The 17,996-nt window shown below is 33.3% G+C and overlaps 1 protein-coding gene across 2 annotated transcripts in view; it reads left to right on the top strand.

Moving 5' to 3' along the window:
• Positions 1-17,996, top strand: part of LOC114324397 (RNA-binding protein fusilli) — a 372,033-nt gene that overhangs the window by 169,874 nt on the left and 184,163 nt on the right. For both annotated transcript variants that reach the window (XM_050647923.1, XM_050647922.1), the window contains exon 4: positions 9,009-9,098. In XM_050647923.1, the coding sequence (XP_050503880.1) occupies positions 9,009-9,098 (90 nt within the window). The remainder of the gene's footprint in view (positions 1-9,008; positions 9,099-17,996) is intronic.

Genomic DNA, 17,996 nt, shown 5'->3' with positions numbered 1-17,996 from the left:
AATCATTCCCGATGTTGGCGAATCATGAGGGTTTAAAATTTTTTGAGCATTATCGTTCTTATTTCTTATTGAATCCTCTATATATCCTTCGGCAACTGTGCTTGATTTCCAGCCCCCATGTCGTTTGAGGCATTCTAGATTTCCGCCTCCATCAATTATTTTAATTTCTAACATCTAGACGACTTTGATAGTTGTCACAGTTAATTTCGAGTAAAAATAGAGTATAAATTGTACTATTTATACTTGCCCTATTTGTACTTGCCCTCTATTACGCGCCTCACTTCGTTCGGCGCGTAATATCGGGCGCGTCAAGAAAAGTCATGCTTCTCCGCCTCATAAAGTAATATACTATTACCTACCAGCTGCAAGTGACCTACAAACCTACTTTTTTAATCTTTAGATTTTTGAGTTGCGCGTTGTTGCCAGACTTCAATTTGCATATCAAAATGTATTTTCGTTTTTTTTGCTCAAGCGGATGAATTTAGAGAAAAATGTTAAAAGACTTTTTTGCTCTACATTGTGCCTTCTACGTATACCTTTAAGGAACGTACTATTTTCGGGGACCCCCTATATATTACAATCAAAACTAAACACCAAATCTTTAAGACAATAGTGGAAAGCTGTTCACTGTATAGCTTAGAGACGTGAGTGACAAATAAAAGAATGGACAACAGAATAAATACAATGAAGATGATGTTTTAGACAAGAAGATGCATATTAACACCAGTGGACAAAGTGAGAAATGAACGAATTAGAAAACTAATGAATGTGAAGGAGACACTAAATGACGAAATATTAAAACCGAAAATCGCTCTTGTATGAAAATCATCATCATTATCATCACACAGCCAAATTTGTCCGTTGTCGGACATAGGCTTCCTCAAGATCATCTGTTGTCTTGCGACGTGCCCTGCCCATTTCCACTTCAACTTCTTAATGCGTTTTATGACGTCTGTCTTCCACTCCAGTTCTTCGCCGTATCTCATCTTTCCTTATTTTTGTATGGACATATATGCGTTTAAACATTGATAATAATTTACCTTTTCCAGCATCAGGAATAAAATGGGCAATGAAAAACATGAAAATTTAAAGAGCACCCGCCTTGATAACATTCACAGTAAAACTTATAGCTCTGAAAAGATAAAAACTTCTTCAAATCTTCAATAATATTTTCGTAGCTACAAAACTTGTCAAATTTCACAAGATTGGCTAACATCTATCTAAATCCAACAACGCAAACAAATGCAACGACTTTCTACTGATAAGTCTCATATCCCATATGTTAAAGTTATTTTTGAAAATAATTTATAACAGAATTTACAAAAATTGCAAAGAGGGTATGGGCCCAGAACAATTTGGTTTCAGGAACGGTATGGGAACCCCAGAGGCCTGGTCTAGTTTCATTCTGCGGGTGCATTTGTCGCGATCAATAAAAAGTGCGCTTCATGGATTAGGAAAAGGCCCATGATAAAGTCAAACACGAAAAACTAATAGAATGTTTGCAAAAAAGAACATCAATTCCAATAATATAGACATAATACATACGTAAACATTATTGGAACCAAAATGCATTAGAATGAGACAGCAAATAAAAATGTAAAGAGGAGTTAGACAAGGTTGTATACACTCACCATTATTATTCAACTTGTACGCAGAGAAGATATTTGCATGAGCTCTGGATGAGCCACAACATGTGTTAAAGTCAACGGAAGAATCAGATATGCCGACGATACGGTATTAATTATCCAAAGTGAACAAATTCCATGAACTAACCATATTAACAAATTAAATTTTAAAATGTATGAATAGAGATCATTAACGACTAGAACTTATTAAAAAACGAAAAACGCATTAGCTTGGACATGTATTCAGATACGAGTGATCTGACTTCCTTCAACTAATAAAAATAAAAAGAAAACGTGGTCCTGGCCTGGCAAACGACAAATGACCTCAGTGGCGTAGCCAGGGGGGTTTTGGGGGTTGTAACCTCCCCCCATTGGGAAGTACTTTGAGCTCTAAACGCTTATAAACCTCTCATAAATATTAGACTATTAGACGTAACGCGTATCGAACAAAAATTATTGATAATTGTGAATGACATGTTACCTCTATCAGCAGATTTGTCTACTTCTACCGAAAAGGATCAAAATGTAAAATGTAACATGTAACTACTAATTGATTCTTTCATTCGGTGCTGTTTTAGGTACGTCGCTAAATGTCTTCGAGTCAGAAAGTAAATTAGAAAATTCCAGATTGTATTTAAATAATTTTATTTGTACTCTATAATTAACTTGATTTAACTTTGCTCCGATTCATGGTAATTCCTGACAACTTAAAAAATTACAATATCAATAATTAAAAGACGGAAAACTACTTATTTCATAATTTCATCCCGGCCGTGATAGCAAGGTACGTGGTTAAGTACGTGCCTTGCTGCCGTTTGCAGATCACCGATCGGCAGATTGGTATCGGTCGATGAGGGTGTTACTACTGTTTGTTTTTAATGCTGTGATATCACTGTGCTGGAGGGGCCTGCTTGTTCACCCGACCTTAATCCTATGGACATAGACCATGGGATATGCTTAAAAGAAGAATTAGAGCTTGATGAGATAATCCACAGGACACCTCACAGTTAGTACAAGCTGCCATTTAAGATTGGAACAACATACACCATAACAAAATGTTGACGACAATTTGATTAGGTGCACACCCACGGTATATAAATATAAGGAAGCCAAAACAACAATTAAAGTATATGAAGGAACAAAATCAATACAAATAAATAGAGGCGTGAGACAGGGTGACACAATATCACCGAAACTTTTCAATCAGGTTCTGGAAGATATTTTTAAAAGATTGGAATGGGAAGAAAAGGTATAAAAATTTGTGAACAATGCTTGAACTATCTAAGGTATGCTGATGACATCGTATGGATGACCGATAAAAAAGAAAAATTGTTTGAAATAATGAAAGAACTAGACATAGAAGCTGGAAGGATAGGCCTTAATATGAATTACAGCAAGACCAAAACCACAACAAATGCCGATGAGGACATCACAATGAGGATCAGACAAAGTGAAATAAAACAAGTTCACGATTATGTATATCTGGGTCAAATTATAAAACTTAACAAGGAAAACCAAACAGCAGAGATCAAAAGACGAGTTAGACTGGCATGGGCTGAATTTGGCAAACTAAGCCACATCCTTAAATACAAAAGATATCCACAACATCTTAAGACCAAGGTATACAACCAATGCGGAAGTACTCCCTGTTCTCACTTATGGTTACCAAACGTGAAAGTCTATAAAAGCAAACATGGACAAAATCATACAAACGTCACAGTGGTCCAAAAACTCAAAAATATGGCCAAAATATGAAAGCGTTTTTTGATTTTCATAAAATTAGGCATCCAGGGGTTTTTGAGATTGCTAATTACGAATCCGAAGTCTAAACTGCAAAAAACAAAATGGCGGATGTAATATAACGGATGTAATATGGCGGATTTATGTATTTTAAATATATTTAATACCGTCGAAATTTGATATCCAGGGGTTTTTCAGGTTGCTGATTACGAATCTGAAATCGAAATTTCAAAAACAAAATGGCTGGTGCAATCCGCCAATTTTTTATTCCAAGGTTAAATTCGATTATTAATCATATGAAAGTCAAAACTAATTTTTATTTTATTTTTGAACAATACTGTACGTGGCCCTTTTATCTACTATTTTACACTACGATACTGAAATAACTAAAGATCTACAGTCATAACAACTACCTGGATGTCTCGGCATGATCTGTTTATTCTGCGTTGTTAACGATTCATATTGAAACTCATAGCGCAGAGCGCGTGTACAAAAAAATCTCGTAAAACCAAAGGAGCCGATAGTAGCAGCTAATTTTTTTGTATTTTAAAGAGAGAAATATAATCTAAAAGATGATTGTAGTAACATCTTGGAATTCGATGGAATACATAACTATTTGGCTATCTGAAAATTTAATTTTTTCAAAATGTATACCTTCTTATTACCTAACTTCAACTTAAAATCTACTAAATATAACACATATACACATATTTTGATATTATCGGCTTTTATTAAAAATGTCTCCACGAATAACCTCCATTTTGCAGAATTGAATTTGCGCACTTCATTTTCGAGATATACGCACAAGACTGCGTATAAAATATTCGTTATTCTTAACTGCGGGTATGTTCCGTACGAAGGTCTACTTTGAACTGAACTGGAAATTCAGATATAAGAGATATAGCTCTAGAGTTGCCAACACTGAATAGGGAATTTAATTCTCTTTTAGAAAATGTAATTATATTCCCGAAACGTCGAATTTTTTTTTTGACTTTTGGCCAGCTTTTCGGGATTTTGGACCACTGTGAAACGCAAAGACCAATGGAAAGACAAACGAGCGAATAAGAGAGAAACCGAAAGTGAGGGATGTTAGACTGTTGCAAAATTGAAATGGAAATTTGCCGGACACAATATAAAACAAAAATAAATGCGCTGGAACACAATTATTATAAATTGAAGACCGTGTGAGTATAGACCAGGCAGAGGAAGGTCCCAAATAAGATGGGCAGATGATACCAAGAAGCATGTGGGCTTTAAGTTAGGTGGATGATTGTATCAACATACAGAGAAGAATGGAAAAAGATTGGGGAGGCCTATGTCCAAAGATGGACCGAAGAAGGCTAATTAGATAGATAGATAAGAGTAGGGGTGGTAACATTGACTACTAAAAAAATATAACTATACTAAATTTACAAAGATGCAGGACTTTTTTTTATTGAAAAATTAATTCCTAATACAATAATTTACACTTCTTGTTTAAGAGGAAACAGTAGCCATCAACAGGTAGCGAAAACGCGTTCCAAGATTGCGGCTGTAATTTTGAATATTTTTTCGAGATATTTGGCACACGTATTCGTAATAAAATAAAGAATGGCGGTACAGAGCCCAATTTAAAAAATATATTAATATGTGGAAATTACTCTGTAATTAAATACAATATTTAAAAAACGAGCCTGTACCGCCATTAAGAAGAACAAAAAAATACACTTTCTTCAAATAAACTTTTTTATCCGATGCCTAGATTTTGTGTCATTTTGGAACTACTAAAATTTTTTATTTCATTAGTAGTTCCAAAATGACACAAAATCTAGGCATCGGATAAAAAAGCTTATTTGAAAAAAGTGTATTTTTTTGTTCTTCTTAATGGCGGTACAGGCTCGTTTTTTTAATATTGTATTTAATTACAGAGTAATTCCCACATATTAATATATTTTTCAAATTGGGCTCTGTACCGCCATTCTTTATTATATTACGAATACGTGTGCCAAATATCTCGAAAAAATATTCAAAATTACAGCCGCAATCTTGGAACACGTTTTGGCTACCTGTTGATCGCTACTGTATCACCTTAATATCACATTCATTGTGTCTATTTGTTAAACTAAACCGAGTTAACACATCCACTATACCAGGGGTGGCCAAACTGTGGCTCGCGAGCCACATGTGGCTCTTTGAAGGATTATTTGTGACTCTCAATAAGCGTACCTAAATTACTTTTAATTTCTGTGTTTCAAAATATCTTAAATTACTGGCAACAAATATAAAAGACTAAGTGTAACATCAGAACAAGGACACCTCTTATCACCGTTACTATTCAATTTGGCCTTAGAATATGTAATAAGTAAAATATCATCTGACCTGATAGGGGATTTGCGAATCAAGGATCAAAACTATTGTTGGCCTTTGCTGATGATCTAGGGGCAGTCACTCATTCTACAAGAGACGTGAGAGAGGACAAATGTCTTCACAACTCTAGGAAGAAACAGCTAGTCTGGGCATTCGAATAAATGAAGAGAAGACGAAATACATTGCTAGTAACCAAAAATTTTGGAGCAAGAGTTAGGCAGAACATACATATTAATGATTAACTATTTAGATGGGAAATAAGCCACAGTGAAATTGAAAAAATAATTTTATTAACGTTTCGAAGCCCAAATCGGGTTTCGTTGTCAAAATACAAAATATGTACTACTAAAATAAACAAAAATGTTGTTGCTAAGTAAAAAAAATTCTTCTAATAATTTATTTAATCTGACTCATTTATATTGGCAATTCAGACGTATATTATACATTTTAAAATAGAAGACTTTCTTTAGAAAAATACCAAATTCTGATTTTAATATGTTTAAATTATAAATAATATTAATAATACATAGATATACAATAAGTAATACTAAAATATAAAATTTGTACTAACTCGATATGTTATTGACTTACTAATCGTGGTATTTTTTTTCTATTGACTTCCTCTTTCAGTATGGGTAACCACATCCTACTGCATTCTATCGAGGAATTTGCGACACAATTGTTTCTCTTTTTACTATCTGATTCTTTCAGAATTACACTTGAATTTCTCCACTGAACTCTATGTTCATTATCCCATGCGTGTTGACATATTTGAGATCTATCAAATTCTCTATTTTTAATATAAGACCGATGTTCACTTATTCTAACGTTTAATGGTCTTGACGTTTCACCTAAATAAATTTGTTCGCATTCACAAGGTATTTTATAAAGGATGTAGTTACCCCTACTGAAAGAGGAAGTCAATAGAAAGAAAATACCACGATTAGTAAGTCAATAACATATCGAGTTAGTACATACTTTATATTTTAGTATTACTTATTGTATATCTATGTATTATTAATATTATTTATAATTTAAACATACTAAAGTCATAATTTGCCATTTGGTATTAGTTTTTGAAAGTTATTAAATGTAAGACCAAATACTTACGATGTCGGGATAGTATCACGAGGTTTTTTCCTGATTTTCCCTCGTGATTTACTATGGAATCTCTAACGCGAGAATTTTACTGTCATCGTTGCATTTGGTTGTCTTTTTAAAGACAGATCACATGCTATGATTTTTTGTGACGGATATTCTTGAGTTGGGATTGATTTCATGTAATCTAATGAACTATCTTTTAGTAAAGTCGTCCCAGGAACGCAACTCATAAATATTGTCGATATCATTTTAAAGTCTTCTACTTTAAAATGTATAATATACGTCTGAATTGCCAATATAAATGAGTCAGATTAAATAAATTATTAGAATTTTTTTACTTAGCAACAACATTTTTGTTTATTTTAGTAGTATTTTGTATTTTAAACGAAACCCGATTTGGGCTTCGAAACGTTAATAAAATTATTTTTTAAATTTAGTTGTGGCTTATTTCTCATCTAAATAGTTAATCATAAAAATGCCACAAGGAAATGGCTTCAGAACAATACATATTAATGAGTCAGATTAATTCGAAGTAGTAAAAGAGTTTAAATATCTATGGGCGGTAGTTACTCCTTATCATCATTATTAAGATCTAAGTTGCTAAAGAGACAATTTAAATTAAAACTGTACATGCCAATTATTCGCCCAATAGTTACATATAGAAGTGAAACATGGACTAGAGGGAAATAAATAAGCTGCTGATATTCGAAAGAAAAGTTCACAGAAAGATATTTGGCCCTCAAGGTGATAAATTGACAGGAGAGTGGAGAGGGTGCCGCAAAGCTGAATTGGTGACTGTATGTGGTACTGAAAACATCGTCAGACATAATATAAAAGCTAAGATAAGCTGGGCAGGTCATGTGGTAAGTTCAGAGGAAGACAGTTTGTTAAAGACATTGTTTTTTGAGACGGTAGAAGATCAGTAGGCCGTCCCAGAAAAAGATGAAAGGATGATGAAGAATCGAAATATCCTGAATTAGTACCATGGGTATGTGAACCATTTTAATTCACTTTAAAATTTGTGAAATCCAAACAGTGAGGGAAAAATTTAATACATTTTTTACACTTCTTAAATAATTATTGTTTAATTGCGGCTCGCGAAAAATTTCCAATTTTGAAAAATGGCTCGGATTATCAAGTAGCTTGGCCACCCCTGCACTATACTTTCACAGGAAACACCTTTCCTGACTATATTAAAAATGCCAGGTTCTGATAAATCTACCACAGTGGACGCATTATTATCTTCTTTTAATTTACCACCGTCAAGTCATCGATTTCTATAGCATTCTTTTCGTTGCTTAAATTGGCACTTGTTAACGCCAATGGCTTCCCTAGTCCTGAGGATAAACTTCTTACGAAACTACAATCAGGTATTCTTACAGTATCCTGCAGTAGAAATAAACAAACCAAACCCGTTAAATGCTACTAGGAGCACTCACAAATCATAATTTACAATGTGTATACATTGTAAATCTCAAATCATGATTTCCAAATTTTATACAGTGTAAATTATGATTCGGGGGTGCTCCTAGTAGCATTTAACGTGTCTTGGTTTGTTTATTTCTACTGCATCTTGATTTTAAATTTGGTATAAATAACAACAAATTAAACATTATTCGTTTTACATTGAAATTTTTTATGCTTTTGACTTTAAAACAACTAAAATAGTTTTAATTTACTATTTCAAAAATTGATTGTGTTCTTTAATTCTTATGTATTGGTAATTAAATTGCTTGAAAATATATAGTTTGACTTTGTTTGTTTTTTTGTTTTAAATTCACTTGAACTAATAAAAAATAAAAGATAATCCATATAAGTTTGGTTGTGCGTACACGTTCACTGCACTACATAATAAGTTAACAGGTTGTTTTACCAGAACTACTTGACTTTTTTGCTGACAAGTCATATCAAATTTTATACCTACTTCGTGTTTTACCTATTTCCATTCTAGATTTTAGTTTAGTTCTCGCATACCATCTTTATGACACACGTGCGTCAGCTTCAGTACAATATGTTACCAACCATGCCGTTAACCCTATAACAATTACAATATCGGAAATTTACACTTTTCTAACGTATTTATTCGTGTGTGCAATTGTTATTTTCTAACCGCAATTCTTGGATTTTTTACAAAATAATATTTGTTGTATTTAGGTGAGTAATATTTTGTATATATTTTCCTTAATTTCCATACAGATTTAGAGATGGAGCCCGATCTTGATGAAGCATTTTATAAGAAAGAAGCTAAAGATATGGTTAATGTTGTACAAAGACTCATTTCACTGGGTAAGTAACTATTAATGTTCTATTTACGAATCTGTGTGAAATACATACGTATACAACAGGTGAACTGTGATATCGACCAGGGCAGCGGTTCTCAATATGTGGTACATGTACCACTGGTGGTACATTTCATTTTTTGAGGTGGTACACAAAACGCAAAAACAGCCGAAATCAGCACCACTATTTATAGTCAATTAGATCACCTAGTTAAGGCGGGTTCTCATTAGTCAATCTCATTGATCAGTATCCTTGATTCTATGCTATAGAAGAAAAATAGATTTATATGAACGTCGATTCAGCGATATTGTTCTATCATATGGTATTTCAATAAAAGTGAAAGCCTTCCTACTTTTGATAGATCAATGAAAATGATTCTATCAAATAGAACAATGCTTGACAATGAGAACTAGCATTCAGTTGCGTTGACTTGTATTTTGTGTAGTTAAATAGGGCTTTTCATTCACAAAGAATTTAACCTCATCTCATATGCTTACTATTGGGCTTTTCATCGATTGTCATTTGTTTCGAGCTTCTGTCATGTGTCACATAATATTAATATATCTACGACATACGTTATTGGTATATACAATAATACAAACCAAAGACGTATGACGTAGATATCTTAATATTATGTGACACATGACAGAAGCTCGAAACAAATGACAATCGACGAAAAGCCCTATAGTAAGCATATGAGATGAGGTTAAATTCTTTGTGAAAACCATATACAAAGTATTATAATTTCGTGTACAATGTCAAATTTTAAATGGAGAGACAACCATATCTGCAAGTTTCTAGAACTATACCAGAGAGAGGAGTTCTATGGATAATTAGGAGTGAACAATATAAAAACATAATAAAGCGGGAAAAAAGCTATGAAGCTAATCGTCTTGTAATGGAAATAGAAACACTGACTAAACGATATTAAAAATAAAATTAAAAGTATCCGGACAACCTACAAAGTTGAACTGAATAAAATATTAAAAGCAAATAAAAGTGGTACATGAACAGATGATCTGTATAAATATAATCCATCATAAACCAAAACGTTTAAGAAGTGTTTCCGTTGCAAAATAGAGTCAGAGATGTTTTTGTTTTCCTATTTTTAAGAATGTTTTTTAAATATTCACACTATTATTAATTATTATTATAAAAACACATTATTAAAGTTAGCACTTTGTAGACCGAATTCAATATCCTTGAAATAGTGTGAATTTGAGTTCTATGTTCAGTTGCATAGAATCAACGCTATTGATCAATGAGGTTGACTAATGAGAACCCGCCTTTAGATATGTATTTCAGTTAGGTGGTACCAAAAATAATAAAAAGTATTTGGTGGTACATGACACAAAAAGATTGAGAACCGCTGGACCAGGGCATTTAGCACAGAATAAATCGATTGTTAAATAAGCACCTACTAGAGAGTTGTAACTTTTTGCATTGTGTTCAGGATGATGTCAAGAAAAACGTTTACTATAGAAAGATGGATGGAAATGTATAGTTACATTCTAAAGTTCATAAAATGCATCCAAAAGTGCATAAACATGTCAAAATAAGTGTATTAACGGCCAGATTTTGTTACTGGGGGGCTTTTGGGGTTGCTGAAAACGAATACGGCGCCATAAACGATTACTTGGAAATTTGATTTCTTCTTCTTCTTCTTTTTGTTTAGGCATGACTGTCTGTCTGTTTTTTCAATGTGCTTCTATATAGTCTGGGCAGATTATCGGAGAATAACCCATTTTTGGGAAAAGCTATTTTCAATTTTAATTGTTATTTTCAAAGTTATTCCGCAATTTTATTGCTGGAATCGATTCTTATGATTGTATATATTAATAATATAGGTATGTGAAGTCCACAGATAGTGTGCTACTTTTTTATCAACAAAATGGCGCCCGAACATCGTGTTTTTTTTTCAATTTTTGCTCTGTAGGTCCAAAGATTTTAACTTTACACCAAAAACACCAAAATAAAAATTCACCATAATTAAATTCTGCATGGAGACGTGTTTTTCCCGATTTACTTCGACGAAAATTTTCCCCGGAAAATGCGGGTTTTTCCAACAAAATCTTTAATTTTCAACTAAAATTTTAGATAAGTAATTGTTTATCAATAATTAAATAACTTGGTAATATAAAAGCTCGTTTCGTATAGATTATAATTACAGAAGCCGATGGAAATTGAATGAACAGTTTAGCAACAATTGAATTGTTAATTAAAAATTTACGGTCGCTATAATAACCACAATAAATATGATACATAAGAATAATTATGATTTTTGTAAAAAAAGACACTGTAGGTACCTATCTAATATACTTTACAGAACTGAAATTAAACTATTTAAGCGGCCTCAGGAATATTTTAAAATTGTAAACAATTTTTTGGCTTATAAACCAAATATTAATTTAAATTAAATCATGAAAACGGTATTGGAAAAAAAGCGGCAGGACGCTTCTTTTAAAAGAAAAAACGTTTAATTGTGATGAGTGGTTCCTGAGATACAACCGGTCAAAGTTGACCGGCATTTACGGCAAAGATATAAACAATAGGATCAGAATTTTTTAACCATCACCATTTTATTTCGGTCCTCTATCTCTACACCAATTTTCATATCTTTAAAATACTCATAACATATATTATTATAATAAAAACTATCGATATTACGAGTGAAATTCCCATCAAAAATTGGAGAAAATTTAATCTCAAAGTTCAAAATCGGTAAGTATATAAAAAATGATTTTCTCGGCTTTCCATATAGCAATTTTCTTCATTCTTTTTTTGTTCCCAAGTAACTCGAGTACCAATAATAACTCGAGGACCAATAACCATCTAACTAACGCATTATTAAATGTCAAAGTTGCTTTTGTTTTGTTATAATAAATTAATTTATTTATTACAACAAAAATTTTTAATTTGTTTAAATAAAAATTGTTTAAATAATTATACAGCTTTTAAATAAGAATATTTGTGTTTTTAACGTTAAAAGGTACACTTGTAGTAAGTTTATCTAAAAAAAGTCTGCAACTGGAAAAAATATGAAGTTTTCTTTTCTTATAAATAAATTAATGTATTATAACAAAACAAAAGCAAGTTTGACATTTAATAATGCGTTAGTTAGATGGCTCTACTTGAGTTACTTAAGAACAAAAAAAGAATGAAGAAAATTGCTATATGGAAAGCCGAGAAAATCATTTTTTAACGTATACCGATTTTGAACTTTGAGATTAAATTTTCTCCAACCTAATTTTTGATTGGAATTTTGCTATTTTTGATTGGAATTTTCACTCGTAATATCGATAGTTTTTATTATAATAATATATGTTATGCGTATTTTAAAGATATGAAAATTGGTGTGGAGAAAGAGGACCGAAATAAAATGGTGATAATTCAAAAAATATGATCCTATTGTTTATATCTTTGCCGTAAATGCCGGTCAACTTTGACCGGTTTTATCTCAGGAACCACTTATCACAATTAAACGTTTTTTCTTTTAAAAGAAGCGTCCTGCCGCTTTTTTTCCAATACCGTTTTCATGATTTAATTTAATTTAATATTTCCGGAGATACTATGTTTGTTTATAAGCCAAAAAATTGTTATATAATTTTAAAATATTCCTGAGGCCGCTTAAATAGCTTAATTTCAGTTCTGTAAAGTACATTAGATAGGTACCTACAGTGTCTTATTTTTACAAAAATCATAGTTATTCTAATGTATCATAAATACTGTGGTTATTATAGCGACCGAAAATTTTTAATTAACAATTCAGTTGTTGCTAAACTGTTCATTCAATTTCCATCGGCTTCTGTAATTATAATCTATAATCTATATTATATAATCTATATTACCAAGTTATTTAATTATTGATAAACAGTTACTTATCTAAAATTTTAGTTGAAAATTAAAGATTTTGATGGAAAAACCCGCATTTTCCGGGGAAAATTTTCGTCGAAGTAAATCGGGAAAAACACGTCTCTATGGAAAATTTAATTATGGTGAATTTTTATTTTGGTGTTTTTGGTGTAACGTTAAAATCTTTGGACCTATAGATCACAAATTGAAAAAACACGATTTTCGGGCGTCATTTTGTTGAAAAAACCAGCGTTTTCCGAGGAAAATTTTCGTCGAAGTAAATCGGAAAAACAGGTCTCTATGCAGAATTTAATTATGGTGAATTTTTATTTTGGTGTTTTTGGTGTAAAGTTAAAATCTTTGGAGTTATAGAGCAAAAATTGAAAAGAACACGATTTTCAGGCGCCATTTTGTTGATAAAAAAAGTAGCACACTATCTGCGGACTTTGCGTACCTATATTATTAATATATACAATCATAAGATTCGACTCCAGCAATAAAATTGCTGGTAAATAACTTTTCCTTGTATTTTGCTAATTAGCCCAGAGTACTAGCACAGTATATAGAGGTTCCACAGTAAAATCACTCCTCTGTCGGCGCTTTGATCTCGAGAAGTAATACCGGCAGTACGCAATTGGTAATTCACCAGTGGTGGATGCGGGTTTTCCCTGTTAAAATCCGTACGTTTCTATGTGACTAGCAATGCGAGAGTGGGGCAAAAGCGACTACGAACATTGCGCGGTCGCCATGCGCGATTGCAGATTTTACTTCCAATTTTTTGGAGAGTGGTTCTACTGTCCCTCTTTATACTGTGGTACTAGTAAGTTGTCGTTCCATCGTTTTCGTGATCTTCCCACTGATCGTCTTCGTATTGGCGAACCGTCTTTCGCTGTCCTTACTGCTCTATTTGTTGAGTTTACTATCTAATTCGGGCTGACATTCGATTAAGGATCATGCGCTAAAATAGTTTGAATAGGTGACTGAGCAAAAATATTGGCCGATAGCTTTTGGGGTCGTTGAGATCTTTCTTAAGTTTAAGCCAGGCGACAACTTTAGCTTGTCTCCAGACTATGGGTATCTCCATAGGTTGAACATACTTAACTGTTCTTCATCTGGAGGAACCATTGTAGTGTTTTCGGTCCAAACTTCTGAATTTGCTCAGTTGACCAATTTCGTCAGTTTTTCTGTACACATTTTTCCATGTACTCTGCCATTTTTAAGGAGTTACTGTGCCAAGTGTGCCCACTTGATTTGCTGTGACATTTGGGAAATTGTTTGTCCTTTCGCTGACTTAAACCTTAAGGCTTGCTCTTCTGTTGTTCTTTATTTGAAGTTTCTCGAGGTGGTCATATTATTTTTATAGATTCAATCAATCAATATATTAATAATTTTCTCCAAAAATATGTATTTACACCTTTTAATAAATTTTCTTTAGAAAAACATTTATTTTAATAGAATTCTGTTTAATTAAACCTTAATAATTAAAAGGAAATGAAGGTCATTCCTCTTGCTGACTTTATTGAACATAAAATAAAAACTTATAATTAAAAGTGTCCACTTAGCTTTATTCGGAAATTCGATTGCAGACTGCAAAAGAAATGTTTATTGAAATTTAAAATGATATTTTTAATTTATGGCTATTTCCATGTAGTGTTTTATACAAGAATACAACAGTGGATATCTTTCTGTTTCGACTGGCATGGATAAGTAGATGGAGTTTTCTGTGGGGTTGATTCGGGGAGGAATTGTGTTAGGTTGTTTCAGACTTTGCCTCGTTCATTATATAGAACGTTTTTCTATCATCATCATCATCAGGGCTTTTCATTCCGGATGGAATGTTTGTCGCTCTTACTTAGAGCTCTCTGATTCGCTTATTGCGGTGAATCACTCCATATTCCACTTGTTTGTTGTCAAAGTTTGTTGTATGACTTGGCTTTCTTTACAATTTTCTTTTACTCATTTCGATATGTGCATAGTTCCCCCAGTTTCTTACTTCCAGAATTTTGATATCCCTCATGACTAGTGTTGGAAAATTCTCGAGAACGAAAAATCGGAGAATATTCTCGAGAATATTCTCGATATGGAGAATTTTCTGAGAATGAATCCCATGACGAACTTAGGAATATTGTTAAAGATGAAAAATAGAGTATTAAAAATCATGAAATTATATACAAAATTATGAGACGAAACAACAGTGTTCTTTGTATATAAAAAAAATGAAGGCCTCAGATTCAGAATCTATTTCTATCATTATTTCATCCTGGTCATCTACATTCTGCATTTTAATGTACTGATGAGAAGTTGTGATTGGCAAAAACAATATATGTACCTACATATTTTTTAAATTATAATAATTTGACCCGTATCTAGTTTTTATTTTTGTCTTGGTTTTTGAAAATATAGAAAATTTTTGCCGAGAATATTCTCCAGAGAATTTTCTGGCCGAGAATATTCTCTTGAGAATATTCTCCTCTTACACCACTACTCATGACCTGGACCTCCCATCTCTCTCTGGGTCTTCACCTTGGTATTTCAGTTTTTGGTTTCCATCTGGTTATCTTCTTAATCAGTATAGTTTCTGAGCCCAGTATTGAGCTGTATCCAACGCTAATTGGTTGCCTACCCATCAGTGCATATTATGATATTTATAATGCGGGCAATTTGGGCAGGTTATTAGGTTTTCTCTGTTCTCTATTGTTGTAGAAGAATGTCATGGTTGCGGAATTCGAGAGAGTGGTTTGGCTGCACAACTAATGAACTCTTTAGACTGTAAACAAGGTCAGGGTAGCCTTGATGATTTCCAATCTCCGATATTAGTGGCGCAAGAAGAAGAAGAAGGAGTTATCTATTGTATTGCTCCGCTGTCATTTTGTTAGTGGATGAAGAACAGAGTGGTGGTTTGTCTAGCAGGGCGCCAAGTAAACTGTCTCTTGATTTCAGTCTACCAGGATATGGTGCGTGGTCAAAAAGGGGGTGCATTTTATCTATAGCAACCCGGAAAAGCTGCATAGATGTTGTGTTGAACCAGGTTCTGAGGTTCTTTAACCAGGATGTTCTTCTTCGCCCTGGACCTCGCTTTCCAAATATTTTTCCTTCAGGATGGCTTGTAGGAGGGCATATCTGGATTCATTTCGCATAATGCGTCCAAAGTATTCCAACTTTCGAGATTTGATGGTGGTTAGTACCTCTCGGTTCTTCCCCATTCTTCTAAGGACCTCCTCATTTGTGACCCGGTCAGTCCACGGGATTTTGAGAATTCCCCGATATAGCCACTTCTCAAACGGTTCCCATTTTCGGCACATATCTTCGTTCAAGGTCCATGATTCAACACCATAAAAAGGACAGAGAAGACATCGTAGCATTCTTACTTTTATACCAAGAGAAAGGTTGAGGCTCTTGAAAAAGGCCCCCTTATACGGGTGAAGATGGATCTAGCTTTTCCGATGTGTGCCCTTATCTCTTGGTTGTTGGTCCACTCTTCATTTATTAAGGTGCCGAAGTAGTTGTAGTGCGTCACTCGTTCTGTAGTTGATGTAGAGTTGACCTTCTGTTATCTTTTTCTTGCTAATGATCATCAGCCTCGTCTTCCTACGTTTATATTGAGTCCATATTGTTGACTGTAATACGTGATTTTGTTCATGAGGAGTTGTAGGTCTTCTAGGTTGTCCGCAAATACTATGGTGCCATCTGCATACCCGATGTTATTTAGCTGGTACCCGTTTAGTAGATGTGTGTGTTCTAGCAAGGTGTTATTTCAGGTAATGGTGTGTTTCCTTTTGGCCAGTCGGACCAGAAAGTGGAAATCGCACACTTGAGTTTTGTTTGGAATTGGTCTTAGCGAATTTTCTCTATAATAGTTGGACAACAAATCTATTATTATCCCGGTTATTTATAGCGTTCTTCGCCTTCCGGTTCGTTCCATTCGCCAGGGTGAAGATTCCTTTCCAAAATTGCCTTCTGAATGCCGCCTAGCCAGGATTGTTTTGGCCTTCCTCTCTTCCTTCTTTCCCTTGGCGTCCATTTTAAAATTTTTTTGGCAGTCTGTCGTCGTCCATTCTTTCTACGTGGCCATACCAGATCAGTTGTCTCCTTTGAAGTTCGTCTATGATGGTTGACTTGACTCCCATTATCTTTCGTATTTGGTCATTTTGTATTCTTTCAAGCCTTGATCTTCTAGCCGATCTTCTCCAGAAGTCCATTTCCAATGCAAGTAGGCGTCGTTCCAGGGATTTAGTAAGTTGCCATGTTTCGAATCCATAGAGCACTATACTTTTAAAGATGAGATGCTTTTTTTGATTAGATACTTCTTTTGACCATAGCATCGAGTTTAGGCATTAAATCACCCTTCTTCCTTTCACGGTCCTTTGCTATTATACATAATATCTCTTTTTTGGTGCGCCCACTCTTGACTCTTGTTGATTGGTGTTCACAAATATACATATTCCTCACAGTTGTAGCAACAAATCAAATCTAACTACAGCAAAACTGTACTCTCTTTACTTAATCTTTTTTAAACTATCCTAGTATAAAAGTACGAAATTCATATACTTTTTTGTGAATTTCTAATATAAAAAGTACTGTACCAATTATTTTGAAAATTTGCATGAGCATTTATTAAAAAAAGAAGTACATGTAAAACAATTTTCATAAAAAAATATTGAAAATTAAGCAATTTATGCGCCATCTACTGGCGCCGTGAAAATAAAAACATAGTTTACTGCTGCAGGGATTGGGACTAATAGAGATCCTGAAACATAAAATTTCAAAGTTATTATTGAAATATAAGTTATTTTCTATGTATATCATCAACTAGGGCTTTTTTGATCGGATAGAAAATGTCAATTTGGCGGTTTTTGAAACTGAAAATATTTTAGCTAATTTTAAAATTTTTTTTTCAACACTTCGTCATTTTTCCAAATTTTAATATTTTAAAAAAATTCTAGTTGATGGTATAGGACATAGGAAATAACTTATATTTCAATAATCACTTTAAAATTTTATGTTTTAGGATCTCTATTAGTCCCAATCACTACAGCAGTGGAGCCATGTTTT

The sequence above is a fragment of the Diabrotica virgifera genome, chromosome 4, assembly GCF_917563875.1.
Source record: "Diabrotica virgifera virgifera chromosome 4, PGI_DIABVI_V3a".
Classification (NCBI taxonomy): Eukaryota; Metazoa; Arthropoda; class Insecta; order Coleoptera; family Chrysomelidae; genus Diabrotica; species Diabrotica virgifera.
The sequence above is the reverse complement of the archived record's forward strand: the minus strand, read 5'-3'. Positions and strand labels throughout refer to the sequence as shown.